The sequence below is a fragment of the Hemitrygon akajei genome, chromosome 16 (genome assembly GCF_048418815.1).
Source record: "Hemitrygon akajei chromosome 16, sHemAka1.3, whole genome shotgun sequence".
In the NCBI taxonomy this organism is placed as follows: domain Eukaryota; kingdom Metazoa; phylum Chordata; class Chondrichthyes; order Myliobatiformes; family Dasyatidae; genus Hemitrygon; species Hemitrygon akajei.
Window position 1 is genome coordinate 16,859,561 of NC_133139.1, and position 23,072 is coordinate 16,882,632.

Consider the following 23,072-nt stretch of genomic DNA (forward strand, 5'->3'; position numbering starts at 1 on the left):
AAAAACATTCTCTATTGTGCCATGGAGTTGGCCAATAGCAAGAGAGGTACAATTTTGCATTTATTAACTCTTTCAAAAGCAAAAATATAGAGATTCAAGATTTACTGATTTATTTACTTATTAAGATACAGCACCGAATAGGCCCTTCCAACCCTCTGAGCCATGCCGCCCAGCGATCCCCCGATTTAATCTCACCTAATCTTGGGACAATTTACAATGCTCAGTTAACCTACCAACCGGTAAGTCTTTTTGACCGTGGGAGGAAACTGGAGCTCCTGGAGGGACATCAAGCAGTAACAGGGAGAACGCACAAACACCTTACAGACTGTAGAGGGAATTGAACCTGGGTTGCCTGCACAGTAAAGTGTTGAACAAACCGTGCCACCCCAATAGATTGCATACTGTCACTTCCAGTACACAGAAATGTAAAGGGGAACAAAATCCGAAGCAGCATATAAAACACAATAAGATAAAGAACACAATTTGAAAAACCACACTAAATCTAAATAGACAAGAGAAAATCTGCAGACGTTGGTAACAGCACAAACTGCTGGAGGAACTCAGCAGGTCAGGCAGCATCTATGGAAAAGAATACAGTTGACGTTTCGGGCCAAGACTGTTCAGCAGGACTTTAAATATAACTAAATAAACTTTAAATGTATTTAAATACAAATAAATAAGATAGCTTATCTACAAACAATGATTGCATGTACATAAAGTGACACTAGGTACCGGGGGAATGTCTGTACAAAGGATGACTATGACAGGAAATGATGAAGTGGTTCTACTGAGGGGTGTTTCAGGATGAGTTGTCAGTGGGTAGAGATGTTAATTATTCTTACTGCTCGAGGAAAGTAACTGTTTTTGAGTCTGGTGGTCCTGGCATGGATAAGACGTAGCCTCCTCCCTGATAGGAGTGGGATTATGTGAATGAACAGGCTGCATTAACACGACTAAACATTATTACAGGGAGAGCACATGGAGAATGTCGAGCATCACAAGAGGACATTAATCATAGTCACCAACTCCAACACGGATTTCAGAAGAAACATTTCAGTCAAAGGGAGATGTGAATGTGACTCATTTCTATGAAGGGTGCTTGAGTGAATGGTATAGACTTCAAAGGGAGAATCGACATATATGTGATGAAGAAGAGAAATAAGAGCTACAGTGAAAGATTCAAATTTTAAAAAATGGAAAGATGTGAGCCCCAAGTTGGACAGATTGGGCAGGCCCAATGGCATATTTGTGTCTTATATCCCCTGGAATGTATAGCAAGCAGCACTGGGGTTTTGCTATGTAAATTATATTCAAGGAGATAAACGGCACAAATAAAATTATCTGATTTGTGATATTGTTCAAGTCAGTTACAACGGACCTTTTCCATCAGGTTCATGCTTGGCACATGCACACCTCCACTTCACTAAATAAACTTGGAGTCATGCAGTTGCTCCTCTTAAGTAGCTGGGGGCCATTCCGGAGAATTGCAGGGACCACTGTATCCTTTCTGTAACTACACTCAGTGGCCACTTTACTAGGAATGCTTGTTCGTTAATGCAATTATCGAGTGGGCCAATCACATGGCAGCAACTCAGTGCAGAAATACATGCAGATACTGTCAAAGCGGTTCAGTTGTTGTTCAGACCAAACATGAGAACGGGAAGGAAACGTGATCAAAATGACCTTGACAGCGGAATGACTGTTGGTGCCAGATGGGATCATTTGAATATCTCAGAAACTGATGATCTCCTGTAATTTTCGTGCACAGCAGCATCTAGAGTTTACAGAGAACAGCGCGGAAAACAAAAACATTCGGTGAGCGGCAGTTCTACGGGCGAAAATGCCTCGTAAATGAGAGAGGTCAGAGGAGAATGGCCAGACTGGTTCAAACTGACAGGAAGGTGACAGTGACTCAAATAAACACCCCTTACAGCAGTGGTGTGCGGAAGAGCACCCGTGACGGCACAACACATTGAAACCTGATGTGAATGGACTGCAGCAGAAGACCATAAACATGCACTCAGTGGCCACTTTATTAGGTACAGTGAGTATCTAAAAAAAAAGAAGTGATCACTGAATGTAAACTACTCGAATGTTATAAAAGCCTCACAGGCCATTTTACCCTTCATCATCCATGTTTTGGAATCAGTGGGCTGAAGTATAATTATTAGTCGGTCACCAGAGTAATTTCGCTGGTCTCTTGGGGATGTTCACATCCACAAGGCGGAGTACACAGGGCTTTGTTTAAGAACCTGAATTGAATACCAGCTATACATCTTCCCACTGCTCTGTAGGTTACAAGTTCAAGCCCCGCTCTGGAAATCTATACACAGAACTTTCAGTACCAAGAGAATGATGTATTGTTGAAGATGTTGGCATTCACTTTTGTACTTAAGTTCTCCAGACCTGGAATTCACAACCTTCTGACTCAGAAGTTTCACAAAAGTTTCACCTTTTGGCTTGCTCCTCACGTCACTTCAACAGTTCCTAAAGAGCTGCTGCTGGAACCAGCACAAGGCATTCCCTCAAGAGAGTCGTACGCCATAAAATAATTGGCTCCTCATCCATATCATTTTGTGATGTTTTTCCCCATTGCCTTTCTGCTTCACGTGAAAAATGTAGGTGTGGGTCTACATCAAGGAGCAGGAAGGTGTGGAGAAACAGATTGTCGGCCAAAGGTCAGTGGGCTGAATGCTCAGCTCCAGGTCAGAGATTCCACTCTTAGTCCAAAGACTTGAGCTCTGAAATCTGGGCTGATACCTCAGAGCAGTCCCAACTGAGCACTGCATTCTCACAGGTGCCATCTTTTGAAGGGGCATGTTAAGGTCTTATCAAAATGATCTCAAGATCGTGGCTTATCCCCTGTCTTAATACTTTTTCCTTCATTGAAGCAGCTTCAACTGCTGCTCCACAAAAACAAGAAACTCTGCAGATGCTGGAAATCCAAAGCGACGCACACAAAATGCTGGAGGAACTAGGCAGGCCAGGCAGCATCTCTGGAAAAGAGTAAACAGTCGACGTTTCAGCCCGAGACCCTTCCTCGGGATTGGAAAGAAAGATGAGAAGTCAGAGTAAGAAGGTGGAGGGAGGGGAGGAAGAAGTACAAGGTGGTAGGTGATAGGTAAACCTGAAAGAGAGAGAGGACTGAGGTAAAGCTCTTTTCTATAGATGCTGCCTGGCCTGCTGAGCTCGTCCAGCATTTTGTGTGTATTTAATTGCTGCTTTGTGTTATTGTACTATGTGAAAATTCACTGTCAGATGTCCTACATGAAAAAGAATCAAAGAAACTACACAGATGCTGGAAAGCTGAAGCAAAAGCAGATACCCCTGAGCGGCTGTAAAAAAAAGATATATTTTGCTCTTATTTTTTTATTTATTTTGATATATAGCATGTTAACTAGCCCTTCCGGCTCAACTACCCGTTGCCAACCAATTATATCCATGTCACCAATTAACCTACTAACTTGTTCATCTTTGGAATGTTGGAGGAGACCCACCCAGTCATGGGGAGAACATACAACCTCCTTAGCTACAACTGAGGGAATTTGACCTGGATTGCCAGTTATGTAACAGTGCTACACTAATTCCTTTGCTACCCTGCCACCACATGCTAGTGCAAACCATGTAAGTTGAAAAGGGCTGCATCACGGTCTGGTAAGGAGCGGCTACTGCACAGGACCGAAAAGAAGCTGCAGAAGGTTGTATATCTAGTCAGCTCCATCTTGGGCACTAGCCTACAAAGTACCCAGGGACATCTTTAGGAAGCGGTGTCTCAGAAAGGCAGCGTCCATTATTAAGGACCTCCAGCACCTAGGGCATGCCCTTTTCTCACTGTTACCATCAGGTAGGAGGTACAGAAGCCTGAAGGCACACACTCAGCGATTCAGGAACAGCTTCTTCCCCTCTGTCATCCGATTCCTAAATGGACATTGAACCCTTGGACACTACCTCACTTTTTTAAATATACAATATTTCTGTTTTTGCACAATTTTTTAAAATAATCTTTCAATATATGTAATTGATTTACTTATTTATTATGTTTTATTTAATTATTATTTTCTCTCTCTCTCTCTCTCTCTCTCTCTCTCTCTCTCTCTCTCTCTCTCTCTCTCTCTCTCTTCTAGTTTATGTATTGCATTGAACTGCTGCTGCTAAATTAACAAATTTCACATCACATGCCGGTGATAATAAACCTGATTCTGATTCTACAGAGTAGAGGGTGTTAAGCAAGAAGTGCAAATAAATGAACTGGAAGTCAGGGAGCACTTTGGCTCTAGTGACCATAATTCAATTACTTTTAAGAAAAGCATAGGTTTGAGTTCTATGCTGGTGCAGGGCTAACTTCAGAGGAGTTGGGCAGGATCTAGCAAAGGTCGATTGGCTGAGCCTGTTTGAAAGGAAAGGAATGAGTGGGAAGTGGGAGACATTTAAGAATGTGATATCAAGTGTCTGGGAGCAGCATGTTCCTGTTGGGATGAAGTGAAAACCTAGCAAGTTTAGGGAGCCTTGGCTGACAAAAGTGTTGAGGCTCTGGTTATGAAAGAGGAAGCACAAATTGGGTTTAGGAGGCCAGGATCGAGCAAATTCCTTGAGAACTATCAGGAATATTCTTAAGATAGAAATCAGGAGGGCAAAGAGAGGGGGTGAGATGGATCTGTCAAGTAAGGTTTAGGAACATCCCAAGAGTTGCTACAGTGGTATTAAGAATAAATTTAATACAGATCAAGTGCTTTTAGAAATCATCAGGCAGCCTATGGATTTTTAGGAAATAATTCTTCTCATTTTTAAGGAGGAGAAAATCATGATTGCTCAAGACATAAGGGAAATGTGGAGATGTTTTGGTGGACATTCATATCACAAGGGAGGAACCATTTGCACCCTTACAATACATTGAGGTGGACTAATCCCCAGGTCCTGTCCAAGTGATTTTCTTAATCATTAGTCACTGATGAATTTACTGAAGAATAGAAGGTGACCAATGTTGTTCTGTTGTTTAAAAACAGTAGCAAGGATTAGCCACGGAACTACAGGCTAGTCAGCCTGATATCAGTAGTGGGGAAGGTGATGGAGGAAATTCTGAGTAAAAAGATCGGTAAGCATTTGGAAAGACTGGGATCCATGACTGTGCCATCACCTACTGCTCTAATCTGCTAATTACATTTGCTGATGACGCTACACTGATTGGCCTAATCTCAAATAATAATGAGGCAGCCTACAGAGAAGAAGTCATCACCCTGACGCAGTGGTGTCAAGAAAACAACCTCTCCCTCAATGTCGCAAAAACAAAGGAGCTGGTTGTGGACAACGGGAGGAATGGAGACAGGCTAACCCCTATAGACATCAATGGATCTGGGGTTGAGAGGGTAAACAGCTTTAAATTCCTCAGCATAAACATCACCAAGGATCTCACATGGTCTGTACATACCGGCTGTGTGGTGAAAAAGGCACAACAGCACCTTTTTCATCTCAGATGGCTGAAGAAGTTTGGTATGGTCCCCCAAATTCTAAGAACTTTCTATAGAGGAACAATTGAGACTGGCTGCATCACTGCCTAGTATGGGAACTGTACTTCCCTCAATCACAGGACTCTGCAGATAGTGGTGCAGACAGCCCAGCACATCTGTAGATGTGAACTTCCCACTATTCAGGATATTTGCAAAGACAGGTGTGTAAAAAAGGTCCAAAGGATCATCGGAGACCTGAGTCTCTCCAACCACAAGCTGTTCCAGCTGCTACCATCTGGGAAAACATAACGCAGCATAAAAGCTAGGAGCAACAGGCTCCCGGACAGCTTCTTTCACCAGGCCATCAGATTGCTTAATTCATGCTGATGCAACTGCATTTCTATGTCATATTGACTGTCCTGATGTACATAATATTTATTATAAATTACTATAATTGAACATTTAGAGGGAGATTTACGTAAAGATTTTTACTCCTCATGAATATGAAGTATGTATGTAATAAAGTCAATTCAAGACAGAACCAGATTAGGAGTCAGCATGGTTTTGGGTGTGGGAAGTCATGCATGAAAAACTTTTGAAATTTTTGAAGAAGAAACCAAAAATGAGCAGAGAGCAGAGCTGTGGATGTTGTCTATTTTGGACGTTAACTAGGTCTTCAACAAAATGCAGCATGGTAGCCTGGCCTGTATCATTTCAGAAGATTTGCATAGTTACAAGGAGGGGCAGGACTGAGAGGGATAATGGACAAATGCTGGAAATTTGGACTAAGTGGGTCAACACAATGGTTGGTATGGACTCGATGGGCCAAAGGGCCTATATCTGTGCTGTATTGCTCTATGACCATGAATCTCTCAGACTTTCTCAGTTCGGATATGAACTACAATATTTAACATCCATTAACATCTCCCACTCAACCACATGTAGAAGAAGGCCACTTACCCCAATGATGGCATTCAGCTCCGCCATGGTGACCTGCTTAGCTCGCTCAATTGCCTGGACCACCTGTTGCTGGTGCTGTCGTTAAACCAAAGAGAAAGTTCAGGAAACGTCAAGATAAAGCACAAACCCAAAATGAATAGATTTCAAGATGTACTGCTCTTCTTCACTAAAAAAATAACACTATATCAGCCTTTTTTTAAAAGTTAGGGTTACAGCCTCACAAGTCCAACCCTACATCCCCGTCGTGAAAGGTGGAAATGGGTAAGGTCGGCCAAAAGTGCTCTGGTGAAGCTGTGAAGGCCAATCCCCAGTACAGAGGATGGAATGGATTGCAGAAGCGTTGATGGACAACCATACCATCAACTTCAGAGAACGATGGAGACGGGAGGCTATCGATGGCTCTTAGAAGCTAAGGGCCCAAGCAAATAAGTAAGTAACAAGCCCTTCTAGCCCAACGAGCCCCCGCTGCCTAATTATGTGTGTGTGTAGGCCTCCATTAGTCTGGATAGACCATGGATTTGCACCTTGGAAAGTTTCCAGGACGCAAGCCTGGGCAAGGTTTTTTTTTATGGAAGACCGGCAAACCAACTAACCTACTAACCCGTACATCTTTGGAATATGGCAGGAAACCGGAGTATCTGGAGGAATCCAATACATTCACCGGGAGAATATATAAAGTCCTTACAGACAGCTTCGGAACGATACCTGGGTTGCTGGCACTGTAACATCATTATGCAAAATGCTGTGGTACCATGCTGGCAAGAGAAACGATGTATGACGTTATCAGACTGACCTTTTCTGTTGCTGAGAACAGCAAGTTCCACAGGTCTGCTTGTTTGATGCTTTAAGCCCACCACGCGCATTCGCGCAGTGCGGTGTCACTGTGCTGTCATTAAGGTTATCTCATGACTCGACCGAACAGGCGCTTAATTCCAACAACAAGAAACGTGGGGTATTGTAACTTGATGTGGAAAATAGTATCGTATATTATCTTGAAAATATATATCTAAGTGATATATAGCCGTGAGGCACTTGATGGCAGTGTATAAGAGGCAAAGATAGATAGAGAGGGCAGCATGGCTTTATCCTAGAGCAGCATGGCTAACATCAGAGGACTTTTAACATGAGTGGAGGAATGTTTAGGGGAGATGTTAGAGGTAGATCCCCTCCCCTCCCCTCCCCACAGAGACTGGTAAGTGGCTGGAATGCTCTGCCAGGTGTTAGAGGCATAGTACTGCGCAAAGGTCTGAGGCACATGTACACAGCTAGGGTGCCTAAGACTTTTGCACTGTGCTGTAGTAATTTTATGTATTGCTCTGTACTGCTGCCACAAAAAGACAAATTTCATGACATACGTAAGTGATGATAAACCTGATTCTGATTGGGCCGCTACTGTGGACTGAGTGGGAAGGGGGCAAGAAGAGGGGAATTATGGTTGGGAAAAGGGGAAGGGAGAGAGAAGATTGGGAAGCATCAGAGAGATGTTTTGTAATGATCAATAAACCAACCGTTTGAAATCAAATGACCTTGCTTGGTGTCTTAGGGCTGGGCGTGTCTGCACCCCCATCCCTGGTACTGCTTCTCTTAACACCCGTCCCACATCCCTCCCACGCGGCTCCACCATTGTCATTCCCAACATCCTTTGGTCCCGTTGACAAACACAGTACTGTGCAACTCTTAGACACCTAAGCTGTATATATGTACTCAAGACTTCTGCATGGTACTGTAGATTTAAGGGCTATTTAAAAGACTCATAGATAGGCCCATGGATGAAAGAGGGCCACGGGCTATGTAGGAGAGAAGGTTTAGATCGATCATGGATTATCTTTATCCTGGTCAGCACATTTTGGGCCAAAGAACCTGTACTGTGCAATACCTGTAGCAACACGGATTCACGAGGTCCTAACATTATGATACTAAGGGAGTAATTGAATTTGAAAGCAAAAAATATGCCAAAACTCCATCACACTAAAGCACACTAAATAAGTACAATTAAACTCACCATTTTATTTAATAAAATGTGGATACTGCAGACTGCATGCACTTTATTGGGTATAGGATTGGAACTCGGTGTGGTCTTCTGCTGCTGAAGCCCATCAACTTCAAGTTTCGATGAGCTGTGAGTTCAGAGATGCTGTTCTGCACACCACTGTTGTACACATGGTTATATGAGTTACTGCTGCCTTTCTGTCAGCTTGAACTAGTCTGGCCATTCTCCTCTGACCTCTCTCGTTAACAAGGCGTTTTTGCCCACAGAACTACCACTCACTAATTTTTTTTCTTTTTTTGCTTTTTGCTCCAGCCTCTGTAAACTTTAAAGTCTGTTGTGCATGAAAATGGACACCTTGTGGGACTAGGTGAGGGTAAGCGTTCGGCATGGACTAGAAGGGCCAAGATGGCCTGTTTCCATGCTGCAATTGTTATATGGTTAAAATACCAGGAGATCACCAGTTTCTGAGATACTCAAACCACCCCATCTAATACCAACAATTATTCCACAGTCAAAGTCACTTAGATCACATTTCTTCTCCATTCTGATGTTTTGTCTGGATAACTGAACCTCTGGACCATGTCTGCATGTTTTTACAGTGTTATGCAGAATAATAGGTAGATAGATACATAGATAGATAGATAGATAGATAGATATTTGCATTGATGAGCAGGTGCTTGGGTGTACCTGATAAAGTGGCCACTGGCGTATTTTTGAGGAGGATAAAATGATAGCAAGAATATCACCAAGACATCTAAGAGTAAATTTATAAGAAACTTCCTTTACCCAGCAAACAGAGTTTGCTACTATTGGAAGTAGCTGAGACAAACAAAATCAAGGAGTTGCATTAAATGGGAGGCTAGATAAGCATATTAGGGCAGGTGCTTGGTCACAGAGATACATTGCAAAGAGCCTATTAAAAGAGCAAAGAGCAAGAGCAGAGAGGCTTAGGAAGGAAATTCCAGTACTTATACACTTGGCAGCTGAAAGCATGGTCAACAATAGTACAACAATTAAAACCAGAGAGACTCGAGTGCCCAGTATTGGAGTACTGTACAGAAGGGCGGAGATCATATGGGGAATTGAAAACATGGATAAGAATTTTTAAATTGTCATTCAGAATCATGCTGCAGGCCAGAGCTTGTATAGCAGTGATGGCTGAATGAGAATTGGTGCAAATTAGCACAAAGACAGTGGCATTTTAGTTGGCCTAATTTTCTTTAACACCAGGTAAGATGAAAGGAAGTCTAGAAGTATCAGAGGCTTGGTTGAATGCTTCCTCAGCAGACAGGTTAAGGTGAAGTCTGCATCTGGTAATGCTAAGCATATTTCTTAGCAATCACACAGGCATGTGGACAGTTCATCCTGCACCATGGGGTCATCACAGTGATATCATGATTGTGAACAGCCTGGTTCTGTTTTGGACATTTGCCAAAGAATTGGATGGACTGGGTGGAGTTTACAGCAGGGATCAAAACTGATGATTAATTTTACTGCTGAGTCTTGCGGTCTGCATTTAGTATAACCCTCCCCTCTTGAATCAGAAAATAAGGATTTTTTTGACATGGGTACAATCATTTCTGCCAAAGGTTCGGATCAAGGTATACTGATGCAAATTAGCAAAAGGATTGTGTTTGTAAAGTTTCTCAGTGTGATCTAGTCAATAAATTCACAGCTATTTGCACAAATCAGATTTTCTAGTTCCAGTGTTAAAACAGCAGATCCTAAAAAATATTATATTCTGTCACCCACATTCTCATCTCTTGCAAACACACCCTTTCTCTTGCTCATATTCTCTCTGTCAAGTCCATGCATATCTCTCTCTCTCATTCATTCATTTGGAAAAGAGATGTATTGGCAATTTTCCCTCAGAAGGCTGTGGAAGCCAAGTCATTGGGTATAGATTCTTGATTAGTAAGGGTGTCAAAGGTTATGGGAAGAAGGCAGGAGATTGGGAGTTGAGAGGGATAACAACTTTGCATGACTGAATGGCAGAGCAGACTCAATGGGCTGAATGGCCTATTTCTGCTCCTACATTATATAGTTTTATTGACTTCCCTATTGCTTGCTCTAAGCTGCCTCCCTTTGCCTCCGCTGTTTCTTTCCCCTTCCCCCCCCCCCCCAATCCCAACCTATCCACTACCCTCTTGGAAAGAGCTTGTGGGCCCGAAGCACTAACAGAGCAACCTCCAGATGTACAACGCCCAAAGCGGTCTTAGCAAGTCCTTGCCAAGACTGGTGGCGGTTTCATTGATACCACGCCCATAGAGTGGTGCAGCTGGAAGGTTCGTCTGTTTAGAGGCTCAGGGCGTGGCTCACTATACGCCAAGTTACTGACACAAAACTGCTGTGTAAGCAACCTTGACTTAGTTAAAATATAATCAGTGCCATTAGCCCACTGACACTGATACCATTCTAGTGGATAGTAATACTGAGATACTTTGATAAATCTTGAATTTCCCAAGTTGGAATTGAATGCAATGCTGTCAATCTGTGAACTGTAATCTTACTTATAGCCTGCTTCCAGCATCTGGCAACGTAAGCAGCTTTTCTTTTTATCCTAAAAAAAAAATGAGCTTCTGATTAAAGCACAAGGAAAGTGTCATCGTTAAGGTGGCACCAAGTCTATTCCTTTCACTTTAAAGGGCTTAAATACAAGGAAAGTTCAAAAGAGACCTTGAAAAATGATTGGGAACTTTACAGAAAAATATTTGGTTCACAGTGTAATGATGGGGATGGAACAAAGTTTTACTTGGAGATGACAGGGACCAGATGAGCTAAAGAACATTCGCACTTTGATAAAATTTCCATCCCAGTGATGGTACACTGTACAGGATTCTGTCGTGCTTGCTTTCATTGTATACTTATCATCCACTAAGAAACAAAGAAATTTGTCAAAGCAAACTTTACCCGTTTAAAATTCCTCCCTGTCAGCTTCCCTTTTCCCCGGCACCTTCGCTATACTTAGCAGACACTAAGTGATGAAGGGTTTCATTTCTAGCCCTTCTTGGTTTACAGCAGACAATGGGAGACATGCACACCCCCTTTTATCTGACTTGCCAATGAATCCTGGCTGCATTATTTCTTGCTGTTGTATTCCATGTCGCTGTTAATCTTTAATGCATTTGGCAAACAGCCTGTAGAAAGCTGGTGAAGAGATGAAGCTCAAATTTAATGACAGGGATCTGGCGTTAAATCTTTTGGCTGCAAAACTGTTCCCACTACAATATCAGCAGAAATAGGAGTCCCTGGCATGAAAAATCAAATGGGAGTAGAAAGGAGATAAAGTTGGCTGTTTTGTTAACAGACTGATTAATTGGCATTTACGAACACAAACACATTTAGATTTACACAATCCACAACATGTTTTTCCCCCATTTATCAATAACTGTAGCTCAGTTTTATCCTCACAACTTAGGGGTGCTAAAGCCCAGTGAAATCAGAGCTTAATTAGCTGCATCTCAAGGAAAAGTCAACATGCATTTGAGTTCATGGCCACTATTTCAATTGAATGTCTGAGGCAGAATTTGCTATTAGTTACACTGGAAAACAAAGACTTTACTTCCTGAATATTTTTATATGTATCTTGTGGATTTTGGGCTGCTGATCATGAAAATCACCATGAGATTTCCCTATCATGCTCCATATTTTTGAAATCACCTATGTTTGTTATTTCAATTCCTAATTCAAGTCAGAATAACTGATCCCAAGTTTAAAGAAGGTATTTTTGTTGATCACAAATCAAACACGTCATCAATGACAGGCAATTCTAGGGGGACTGGAGAAAATTGCATGGAAGGCTTCAAGGATGTCAAAAAAATTTCTTGGCAAATACAGTGCACCAAACTTTCTGCAAGCAGGTAGACAACGTGCTTCAAGCATACAAAATTATGATGCGCTACATGTCACTAAAAATTTATTTTCTGTGTTCCCACTTAGACTTCCTCCCTGCAAATCTTGGAGCTGTCAGTGACGAGCATGGTGAAAGGTTTCACCAGGACATTGCAGTCATGGAGAAACAGTATCAGAGCAATTTGAATCCATCAGTACTGGGTAATTATTGTTAAATACTTAAGCAAGAAGCATCAGAATCCAAGTACAAATGAAAATAACCAGCAAAACATTTTTAGTTTAGTTGAACTATTGCTAAGCGCCAGCATCGTTATGCAATTAAACACATCATATTCAATGAAAGCTAAATTTTTTTATCACATAGGAATTTGCAGAAATAAGTAGCCTGAAGTTATGTTCATGTTCAGCTTCAAGCAGTCTACATAACCAAAAAATATTTGTAAGGAAGCATTAGAATCTCAAGGTTTCTCATGTAACCAATGTCAAATGGCTTATCCTCTAACATCGACAACAACAAGTTGCGTTTATGGAACACCTTTAACACAGTAAAGCTTCTCACACCATCTCACAACAGTGTAATCAAACAGAAATCAACAGTGAACCAAATGAGGAGATTGTCATGCAGGTAACAAAGCTCTTTAGTTAGTTGGAGTGTTTCATGTAGCATTTTAAAGAGAGGTTTAAGGAGGAAAAATCCTGAGCTCAGGACTGACGTACGGCCACCAGTAATGAAAGCCAGAGACCATCAGTACTCCCGTCAGCATGCTGTATTTAGCTTTCCCCTCCCAAACTTTCAATGAAATCCTGCCTTGACTCAAGAGCGCCAGACCATGCATGACATTTATCCTGGTCGCCTGAAACTTCTGAGCAACCCCGATTTATCACCACAGCTTGGACGTGCTCACCCAATGTCAAGACTGAGCATGACCCAAGTTAGAGCTATTTGCAGGAATGGTTCCTAGTTATTCAAATCCATTTACCCACCTCATCTGTAATCCCTTTCTAACTGGCTCAGATCTAATTATTGACTCACCCACAAGACATATAGCCTTAAAACCAGACCTTCGAACCTAACAATGCCTGTGTTGCTCTTCGTACCTGAGAAAGGGGTGACATGTAGTGTCCTTGTGGGTAGAGTTAAGAAACTGCAAGAGTAAAAAGGCCCTGATAGGGATTTATACAGGCCTCCAAATACCAGCAAGGATGAGGGATTTAAGTTACAACAGAAGATAGAAAGGCATGTTAAAAGCCCAACATTACAATAGTCACAGGGGATTGGGCTTCAATATGCAGGTAAATTGGGAAAACCCGTTTGGTGCTGGATCGCAAGAGAGGGAATTTGTAGAAAGCCTACAAAATGGCTTCTTAGATCAACTTGTGGCTGAGCCCCCTAGGGGAAAGGTAATTATGCATTGGATGTTGTGTAATGAACGCAGTTTGATTAAGGAGCTTAAAGGTACAGGAACCCTCGGAGACAGTGATCATAATATGTGAAAATTCACACTGTAGTTTGAGAAGATGTTAAAATCGGATCTCTCAGTATTACAGAGGAGCAAAGGGAACTACAGAGGCATGAGAGAGGAGATGGCGAAAGCTGGTCGGAAGGGGACCCTAGCAGGATGACAGCAGAACAACAATGGCTGCAGTTCCTGGGGACAATTCAGAAGACTCAAGTTACAGGATTAGGAAGCTTGTAAAAACCAACAGAAAGCAACAAAAATAGCCATATGGAGAGAAAAGACGAAAGCTAACCAATAATATAAAAGAGGATACCAAAAGTTTTTTAAAAAGAAATAAAGAATAAAAGAGAAGTGAGATTTTAAATAAAGATTGCATATTTTCATGAAGTAGGAAATATCTAGTGGGCAAATGGCCTTAACGATGGAAGTGCAACAGTAGTGTAGTGGTTAGTGCAACGCTATTACAGCTTGGGGCATCGGATTATGAGGTGCACTGTAGTGTAGTGGTCAGTACAATGCTCTACGGTATCAGGGACTCGGGTTCAATTCCCACTGCTGGCAGTAAAAAGTTTGTACGCTCTCCCTGTGACTGCATGAGTCTCCTTTGAGAGCTCTGGTTTCCTCCCAGAGTCCAAAGGTCTGGTAGGTTCGTCATTGTAAATTGTCCGTGATCAGGCTAGGGTTAAATTGGAAGTTGCTGGGCGACACAGTTCAAAGGTCTGGATGGGCCTATTCTGTACCGCATCCTAATAAATAGATAAAACAAACACACAAAACTGCGGAGTTCAATTCCAGTGCCATAAGAAGTTTGTAATATTCTCCCCGTGACTCCGGGTGCTCTGGTTTCCTCCCACTGTTCATATGGCCTATCAGTTAGATGCTTCATTGGTTGTTGTAAACTGTCCTGTAATCAGGCTAAGGTTGAATAGGTGGGTTGCTGGGTGAGGTGGCTAGTTGAGCCAGAAGGGCCTTTTTCCGTGCTGTATCTCTAAATTAATTAATTAAATGAACAAACTCTGGACTGTTCGAGCTAGCAGTCTGGGTGAAAACAGTGGGCCAAATGGCCTCACACATCTGATTCCAGGTTTATATCTCCTCCCTCAGCCCCTCCCGATCTTCATTAGCTGCCAGCTAAGGAGCCATGGAAGAAAGCGCAAGAAACATTTTTAAATGTTTAACAGGTCCATGTTCCCTTCAGGATGCTGGCTCATGAATTCAACCCAAGAACAAACAAGAAACTACAGGAGACAAGTCAGGGGCAAAGCTGGAAAACTTGACAAATAAATCCAATATTCTTAGAAAAGGGTAACATGATTTTAATAAGCAGGATTTCTAGGGCCAAGTTGATTTAATGTTTGACCATCTCAGGTTCAATGCTGCAACTAATCCTGAGCAGTACATTAATTTTGCAGTTTCAACTCAGACGGTTCTGACTGCCCTTTGCCGAGGCTCCACTGAGGACAAGTTATTACTACTAGCATTCTACTTCATTGCTGACATGCTGCACCCCAGGGGATTTGGACATAACTACAATAAGTCACAAGGATCGCACACATTACGGAAGAAAAACTTGTCAGCCCATCTTCTGTTGAGCCACAGAAGCAGGCAGGCCCCTAATCTGATTTACTTCACCACAGCATCAGCTTAAGTTCAAAGTTCAACGTACTTCTATTATCAGAATATGTGTACATTGTACAACCTTGAGATTCGTCTCCTAACAGGCAGGCATGAAACAAAGAAACCCAAGAGAACCCATAAAAGAAGACAGTATAACACCCAACATAGAGAAAAAAACAAATCTTAGAAATAATAAGATGCTGCACTACATTTCCTCAGACACTACACCATCTTAACTTTCTCACTGCAAGCACAGAAGGTGAATGTACAAATACCGAGCTACTGGGGGATCTCAATGGGTCAGACCACACCTGTAGAGGGAACTGGACAACCGTATTTTTAGTTGAGACCCCTCGTCTGGACCAAAAGAGCAGAGGGGAGATAACTGTGAAATGAGGTGAGGTGGCGAGATAGGTGGAACCAGGTGAGAAGACAAAGGGCTGCAGATGATAGATTCGATAGGAAGAACGTGCAACGAAATAAGTGAGGTGAAGTAGGCAGATGAGAGGAGTAGAGGCAGGGGACCCAGTAGGAGGAGTGTGTGGGTGATGGGCAAATGAATTTCGAGGAGGGGAAAGAAACCGGGTAAAAAGGGGGAGGGTGATTTACAATGAAGATGAGCTGGAATGGGCGGTAGAATTATAATAGGTGATCACTGGAAAATCCCACATGTTGTGGTGGACGGAGCGGAGATGCTCGATGAAGCGGTCCCCCAATCAACGTTGTGTCTCAATGTAAAGGAGGCTGTTCCACGAACACCAGTTACAGTATACTCAGCGCAATGCAGTATATAGTTTTGGTACACTAAGGAAAAGAATATTGACGGGCCTTTGAAGAAAATTATTAAGAACTGCCAATGGGTAGCAAACCCTTTAGGTAAGTCTGCAAACTCTTTCAGAGAGGAATTAAGGTTGCAGCACGAGAGTGTGAGGATCTGGCTTGACAAAATGAGAGATAAGGGAGCAGAGAGGGAGCAGTGTCTGTACTCTCATTTATTTAAGGTCACAGAGAAAAAAACACTCCACCAACCATCACCAGATCTGGACATGACATGAAGTAGTGACAATATCCTCAAGTGGCTCTGTAGCTTGTGCAGTCAGGCAGTGCTTGGGGGCTGAGATGCTTGTTTACTGATTAAATGAACTCTGAATTCACTACCAGAGGATATTAGAGATATCAGTTCCTGCAGCCAGGTCAAATCAACCATGAAGTTCTATTTGCTCTGAGTTTCTCAGCCCTCTCTTTAATCATATCTGTCAACCAGCCTCAGCCTGCTACTTCATTGTGATCACAATTCTTCTGCTGCAGCCTTAATTCTCCTCTGAAAGAGTTTGCGGATTTACCTAAAAGGATCATTACCCATTGGCAGTTCTTAATAAATTACTTCAATGGCCGTACAGTATTCTTTACTTCAGTATACCAAAGTTATATATTGTATCACGCTCAGTATATTGTAACCGATACTCCCGGTACAGCCTCCTCTCCATCAGTGAGACACAACGTAGATTGGAGGACTGCTTCGTCGAGTGTCTTTGCTCCGTCCACCACAACATGAGGGATTTTCCAGAGATCACCTATTATCATTCTACTTCCCACTGCCATTCTGACATGCCTGTCCACGGCCTTTCTACAGCCACAATAAGGCTGCTCTCCGGTTGGAAGAGCAGCATCTCATATTCCGTCTAGGTATCCTCCAATCTAACGCCCTGTTGAAAGTTCTCAGCCTGAAATATATATATATATGTGAGGGAGAGGGAGAGGGAGAGGGAGAGGGAGAGGGAGAGGGAGAGGGAGAGAGAGAGAGAGAGGGAGAGAGAGAGGGAGAGAGAGAGAGAGAGAGAGAGAGAGAGGGAGGGAGGGAGGGAGGGAGGGAGGGAGGGAGGGAGAGAGAGAGAGAGAGAGAGAGAGAGAGAGAGAGAGAGAGAGAGAGAGAGAGAGAGAGAGAGAGAGAGAGAGAGAGAGAGAGAGAGAGAGAGAGAGAGAGAGAGAGAGAGAGAGAGAGAGAGAGAGAGAGAGAGAGAGAGAGTGTGAGTGAGTTGCTTTGGATTTCCAGCATCTGCAGATTTTCTTTTGTTTGGAATGAACATTGATTTCTCTAATACCCAGCAATTTTCCCACTCCCCTTTCTCATTTTTCCTTTCCCTGTTCTGGCTCCTCTCTTTCCCCTTCCCTTCTCCTCATCTGCTCATCACCTTGCTCTAGTGCCCCTCCTTCTTCTCATTCTCCTATCGCACAACTTCTTTCTTAGAAGATTCTTTCTTCTCCAACTCTTCACCTTTTCAACTTATCGTCTCCCAGCTTCTCACCTCATCTCCTCTCCTCTACCTTCCTACATTCCCACTCACCTGACCACCCATCACCTGCCAACTCCTACTTCTCCTCCTCCCTTTATTATTCTAGCTTCTTTCCCCTTCCTGTTTATTACTGATGAAAGGTCTCAGGACAAAATCTTGACTGTTTATTCCCCTCCTTAGGTTCCTCTAGCATTTTGTTCCTCTGGATTTCCAGCATCTATGAAGGTTGTGAATGGTGATGGGCTACAGTTCCTCAGGATGAACAGATTCTTGGATATTAACTGAGTCAAGTGTTGCAGAGGTAAAAGATCAGCAGTGTGTTTAATAAATGGTGCAGTAGGCTCTGATAGGAGAGTGGGGAGAATAAAATGGGATTTATGTAAATGGATGGCTTGATAGTTTGTTTGGAATTATGGAACAAGCTCTTTGGCCCATCTAGTCCACGGTTGTGTAGTGATTAGTGCGACACTATTACAGCTTCTGGCTTCAGAGTTTGGAGTTCAATCCCAGCATCGCCTGTAGGGAGTCTCTGTACGTTCTCATCACAGAATGCGTGGGTTTTCTCTGGGTCTTCCGATTTCCTCCACAGTCCAAAGACATACTGGGCAGGTGAGATGGTCATTGTAAATAGTTCCGTGATTAGACTAGAATTAAAATTGTGGTTGCCGGAAGTTGCTGGGCTGGAAGGGCCTATTCCAAGCCGTATCTCCAAATAAAATCAGAATGAAATATAAAAAGGCGCAAGACCCGGAAGCAGAGTTAGGGAATTCAGCCCATCGAGTCTGTTCCACTATTCCATCATAGTTGATTTATTATCCATCTCAAACCCTTCCTCCTGACTTCTCCCGGTAATCTTTGATGCCCTTACTAACCAAGAACCTATCAACCTTGGCTTTAAATATACCCAATGACTTGCCCATACTGCACAACTTCATGACGGTAGAAGAGGCTGAATATTCTGTTTTGGTGGCAGATGGAGCACTAGAACTAGCCCCTCACCGAACAAGCCAGTTCACTTTGCATCAAAAACTTCGGAAAAGCAATCGCAATTTACTCTCTTGGCTGCAGACAAAAGAAGTAGATGATGGCTGTGACCTGCTTGCCCTTTTACACTCTCCCTGAGGACCCACAACCTTCCTCTGATTTCTCCCCACCCCACCTCTCCCTCTCACACAAATTTGCTGATCTGTGCAGATCGCTCTGCTAGTCTTTTTCTTTTCCTCAGGTCTATTTACACATTGGTTTTAATGAGAGTATTTACACTGTTACTGCAGGAAATGGTGGTTTAGGATGTTTGGACTGTACTTGTTGAAATATGATCCCAGGATGTTTGCACTCCTTTGCTGGAACCATAAACTGTGTATCTGTGTTACAGTCCCTCAGAAAGGGATTGACCTGCTTGCCTGAATATAAAATAAAGAGTTTCTGGCTGAATAAATCATTGTTTTCAAAGTACACTGGCACCCAGTTGGCTCTTCCCACTTTGAAGTTATTCTTTTGCATATTGGTCTCCAAAAGCCTTCTCCAGCCTTTCTGAATGAAGCTGTAAAGAAAACCACACTGAATAAAGTTCATACTTGCTCACCCTGTGTTCGTTGATTAGCCTGTGGATTTCGTGTTGGGGCTTGTTAGCATTTGTGCCTGCTTGAGAACTGCAGGCACATGTTACCTAGGAGAGTAGAATGAAGGTGTGTATGTTGTTGATTTTTGCAGTCACTGATCGTCTTAAATATGAACGTATTTATGTGATGCCTTTCAAGGCTTCAGGGAATCCCAAAGGGCTTTACAGTCAATGAGTGTTGTCACTGTTGTAATGTAGCTAACACTGCAGGCAAATTGCGCACAGCAAGCTCCCCCACACACCAATGAGATAGCGAAGCTGGAGATCTCCCCCACTCGCCTTTGAAAAATGCCATGGGATCTTTTATGCTGTCAACAGTGTAATGCTTCATCCAAAAGACTGTACTTCAGGGAACAGGGCAATCCCTCAGTATTACATAGATTTGAAGTCCAAGTCTGTGGAGTGGGAATCAAATTCACAACTTTCTGACACAAAGTCACATCTGACTTAGCTGATATCTAACTGAGAGATTAATTGTACTATTTTCTTGAGTAGCATCAGCATTGCTGCAACTGGAAACTTCAGGTGTCATCGCTTTGTGTACCGGAGATTGGCCATAGCTAATGCACGTGTAAGGGCCAGAAACACGTTACTTGGATCATTACAATCCTACACCAATCACTGCTAGAAGGGGAATCACAGTAGCACAGTGCTATTACAGGTCGGAGCATCGGAGTTTGGAGTTCATTTTCAATGCCGAGTGTGAGGAGTCTGTACCTCCTCCCGATAGAATACATGCGCTTTCCCCCCAGGAACTCCGGTTTTCTCCCACAGTTCAAAGATGCACAGGGTAGGTGAACTGGCCATTATAATGTGTCTCGTGATTAGGTTAGGGTTAAATTGGGGTTTCCGGGATTCCTCGAAGGGCCTACTCCATACTGTATCACTAAATAAATAAAGTGGACAATGGACACCAGAATAAGGCTTCACTCATCCTGGGAAAGTGGTCAGCAAAGCCCAGGGCCCAATTCTAAATGATTCTTGAAATTAAATTGAGAAAACATGGTAAATATTCAGCAAGTGAGAAGCACAGATGGTGAGAGATAAAGGGCTGTTTCAGGTCAATAACCTGTCATCACAAATTCTATAATGACTATCCTTATTTAATGTTTTTTTTATTCTGCTGAAGAGAAAGGAATTAATAAGCATTAAAAAAATGCTGAAGGGTCATTAACAAAAAGACATTAACTCTAGCTCTTGCAACACACAGAATGCTGGAAGAACTCAGCAGGTCAACAGCCTCTATGGAGATGAATAAACAGTTGGCATTTTGGGCCGAGACCCTTCATCTGGACTGGAAAGGAAAGGGGAACGCTCATCTCTTTCTTTTTCCAGACACCATGTGCTCTGCTCTGTAGATTGCAGTATCCTTTCTTATCAAACGAGCACCTTAAAAATGCCAGAGGAAACCGCGTTTTAAAGTTGGATGACCAGTTCGATCAGCAGTTAGCATAATGCTTTACAGCAATAGCAACTGGGAGATCTGGAGTCAATTCCCGCTGCTGCCTGTAAGGAGGTTGCATGTTCTCCAATGTGGCTGCGTGGGTTTCCTCGGGGTCCCCTCCCTTTCTTTCAACATCCCAAAAAGACGTACGGGTCACGGTTGTGGGCATGCCATGCTGGCGCCAGATGGTGAGGTGCTCCCAGACAGTTGCAGGCTGCCCCAGCACATTGCAAACAATGACGCAAGTAATACATATCACTGTACGTTTCAATGAACATGCAACAAAAAAAAAGCTCATCTTTAATCTCTTTATTCTATCTTACCTTGAGCCACTGGTACAATTTGAAGGATTGGTAATATTCAGTCAGTGGTAAGCAGTATGGAGCTTAATGTCCTTATAATTGGACGTCCATACACAGGTACCAGTCACCTTGAGACAGCCTGTACAGGTCGGTACAAGTCAGCCCGAGATAGTCTGCATGGGTCGGTACTGGTCAGTGTGTGTCTGAGGTGGTCTGCATGGATTGGAACTGGTCAGTAAGAGATGGTCGGCACAGGTTGGTACCAGTCAGTGTGAAACAATCTGCATGGGTAAGGTTTTAGTTGATGAGACATGTCAAGGAAATGGAATGGCCAGTCTGAGAGTTAAATCAGTAATGGCCAATAAGAAACGATAACAGGTGGTCAGTCACAGGTCAATGCCAAGTCAAGGAGAGAGGTACAATAATACAGGTAATGTAGCAGTCAGTGAGAGATGACCTGTGGGTGTGAAAGCTTGTCAGTGGGAGAGGCTCCACAAGGGTAAATATCATTTAAATAGAGTGACTTTATTTACTACAAGTACTGAGTTTCATTCACCGATCAGTGATCAACAATTTCTATAACAGTCATCCTTGTTGAAACTATTTTTATATTGATTTGTTAAATTGTGTTTGCTTTTGGAATGTTTGTTTTCAGGATAGTTTTATGCCTCATTACATAATCAAACAAGTGTACAAAAGACAAATAACAGTGAGGGCAAAGGTCTCACCCACATTTAGAAAATAGAACAATCTACATGAACTGGAACTGGAATTAAAGCCTTCCATTAATCACTTCACTTATGTTTAGTAACAAGAAAAGTAAACTTACCTCCTGGGAGAGGAATGGTATAATTTGTGCACAAATTGTGCTCAGTCTCTTCACAATTTCTGCCTGCAACATAAAAAAAAATCAGGAACTATGGTTTAAGTTTTCAATGATGGTACATAAACTCAGTGGCCACTTTATTGGGTACACCTGTACATCTGCCCTTTAATGCAAATATCAAATCAGCAAATCATGTGACAACAATACATAACAGCATGCAGACATAGTCAAGAGGGTCAGTTGTTGTTCAGACCAAACATCAGAACGAGGAAGAAACGTGATCTAGGTGACTTTGACCGTTGATGCTAGATAGGGTGGTTTGAGTATCTCAGAAACTGCTGACCTTGTGGGATTTTCAAGCACAGCTGTCTCTAGACTTTAGAGAGAACGGTGTGAAAAAGCACCAGTTTTGTGGTGAAAATGTCTTGTTAATGAGAAAGGTCAGAGGAGAATGGCCAAACTATTTCAAGCTGACAGTAACAGTGACTCAAATAACCATGTGTTACAATAGTACGCAGAAGAGCATCTCTGAACACACATGTTGAACCTTGAAGTGGATGGGCTACAGCACAAAAAATGGTGATCATACACTCAGCGGCCACTTTATTAGACACAGGAGGTACATTAAAAAGTGGTCACTGAGTGTACATTTATAACTAGATCAACCGAGCTTTACCACCTCAGTGTCATTGACATCCATTGGCATCACAGTAACTTTGCATATGCTGTGACCATACATACTTATACAGAGTTAGCTACACCCTGGTCTTTTGGTCCAAGACGAGAACTAATTCAAAGAATGATACATATATACATCTTCTGTTGAATGCATTAAACTCACAATGTTTGAGCTGAACTCAGCTTCTAAAACTCAATTCCACTGAAGTCAATTTCAGAAGCAAAGTTCAATAGACATGATAACTCCTTCATGCATTTAGCACAGGCCAGCAACTGGTAGGGGTCCCGCTGGATGACCATATCCTCTCTGTGCACCACACTGCATCAAAGGCACTGGAAGGCACGCTGAGGAGTTTAGTAAAAATGGCGACAGGGAGAGGGGTTTCAGTTATGCTGGGAAATTGGAGGGGCTGGGATTGTTGCTCTTAGAGAAGACTTGAAATGGTTTCAATATGATAGATAGATAGATAGATAGATAGATAGATAGATAGATAGATAGATAGATAGATAGATAGATAGATAGATAGATAGATACTTTATTCATCCCCATGGGGAAATTCAACTTTTTTCCAATGTCCCATACA

At 42.6% G+C, this 23,072-nt stretch overlaps 1 protein-coding gene across 7 annotated transcripts in view; it reads right to left on the bottom strand.

Annotated features, from left to right (window-relative positions):
- Nucleotides 1-23,072, bottom strand: part of LOC140739785 (transducin-like enhancer protein 4) — a 253,383-nt gene that overhangs the window by 126,094 nt on the left and 104,217 nt on the right. For all 7 annotated transcript variants that reach the window (XM_073068307.1, XM_073068305.1, XM_073068304.1 and 4 more), the window contains exons 5-6: nt 21,814-21,876; nt 6,405-6,479 (exon numbers count right to left, since the gene is read on the bottom strand). In XM_073068307.1, coding sequence (XP_072924408.1) covers nt 6,405-6,479; nt 21,814-21,876 — 138 coding nt within the window. The remainder of the gene's footprint in view (nt 1-6,404; nt 6,480-21,813; nt 21,877-23,072) is intronic.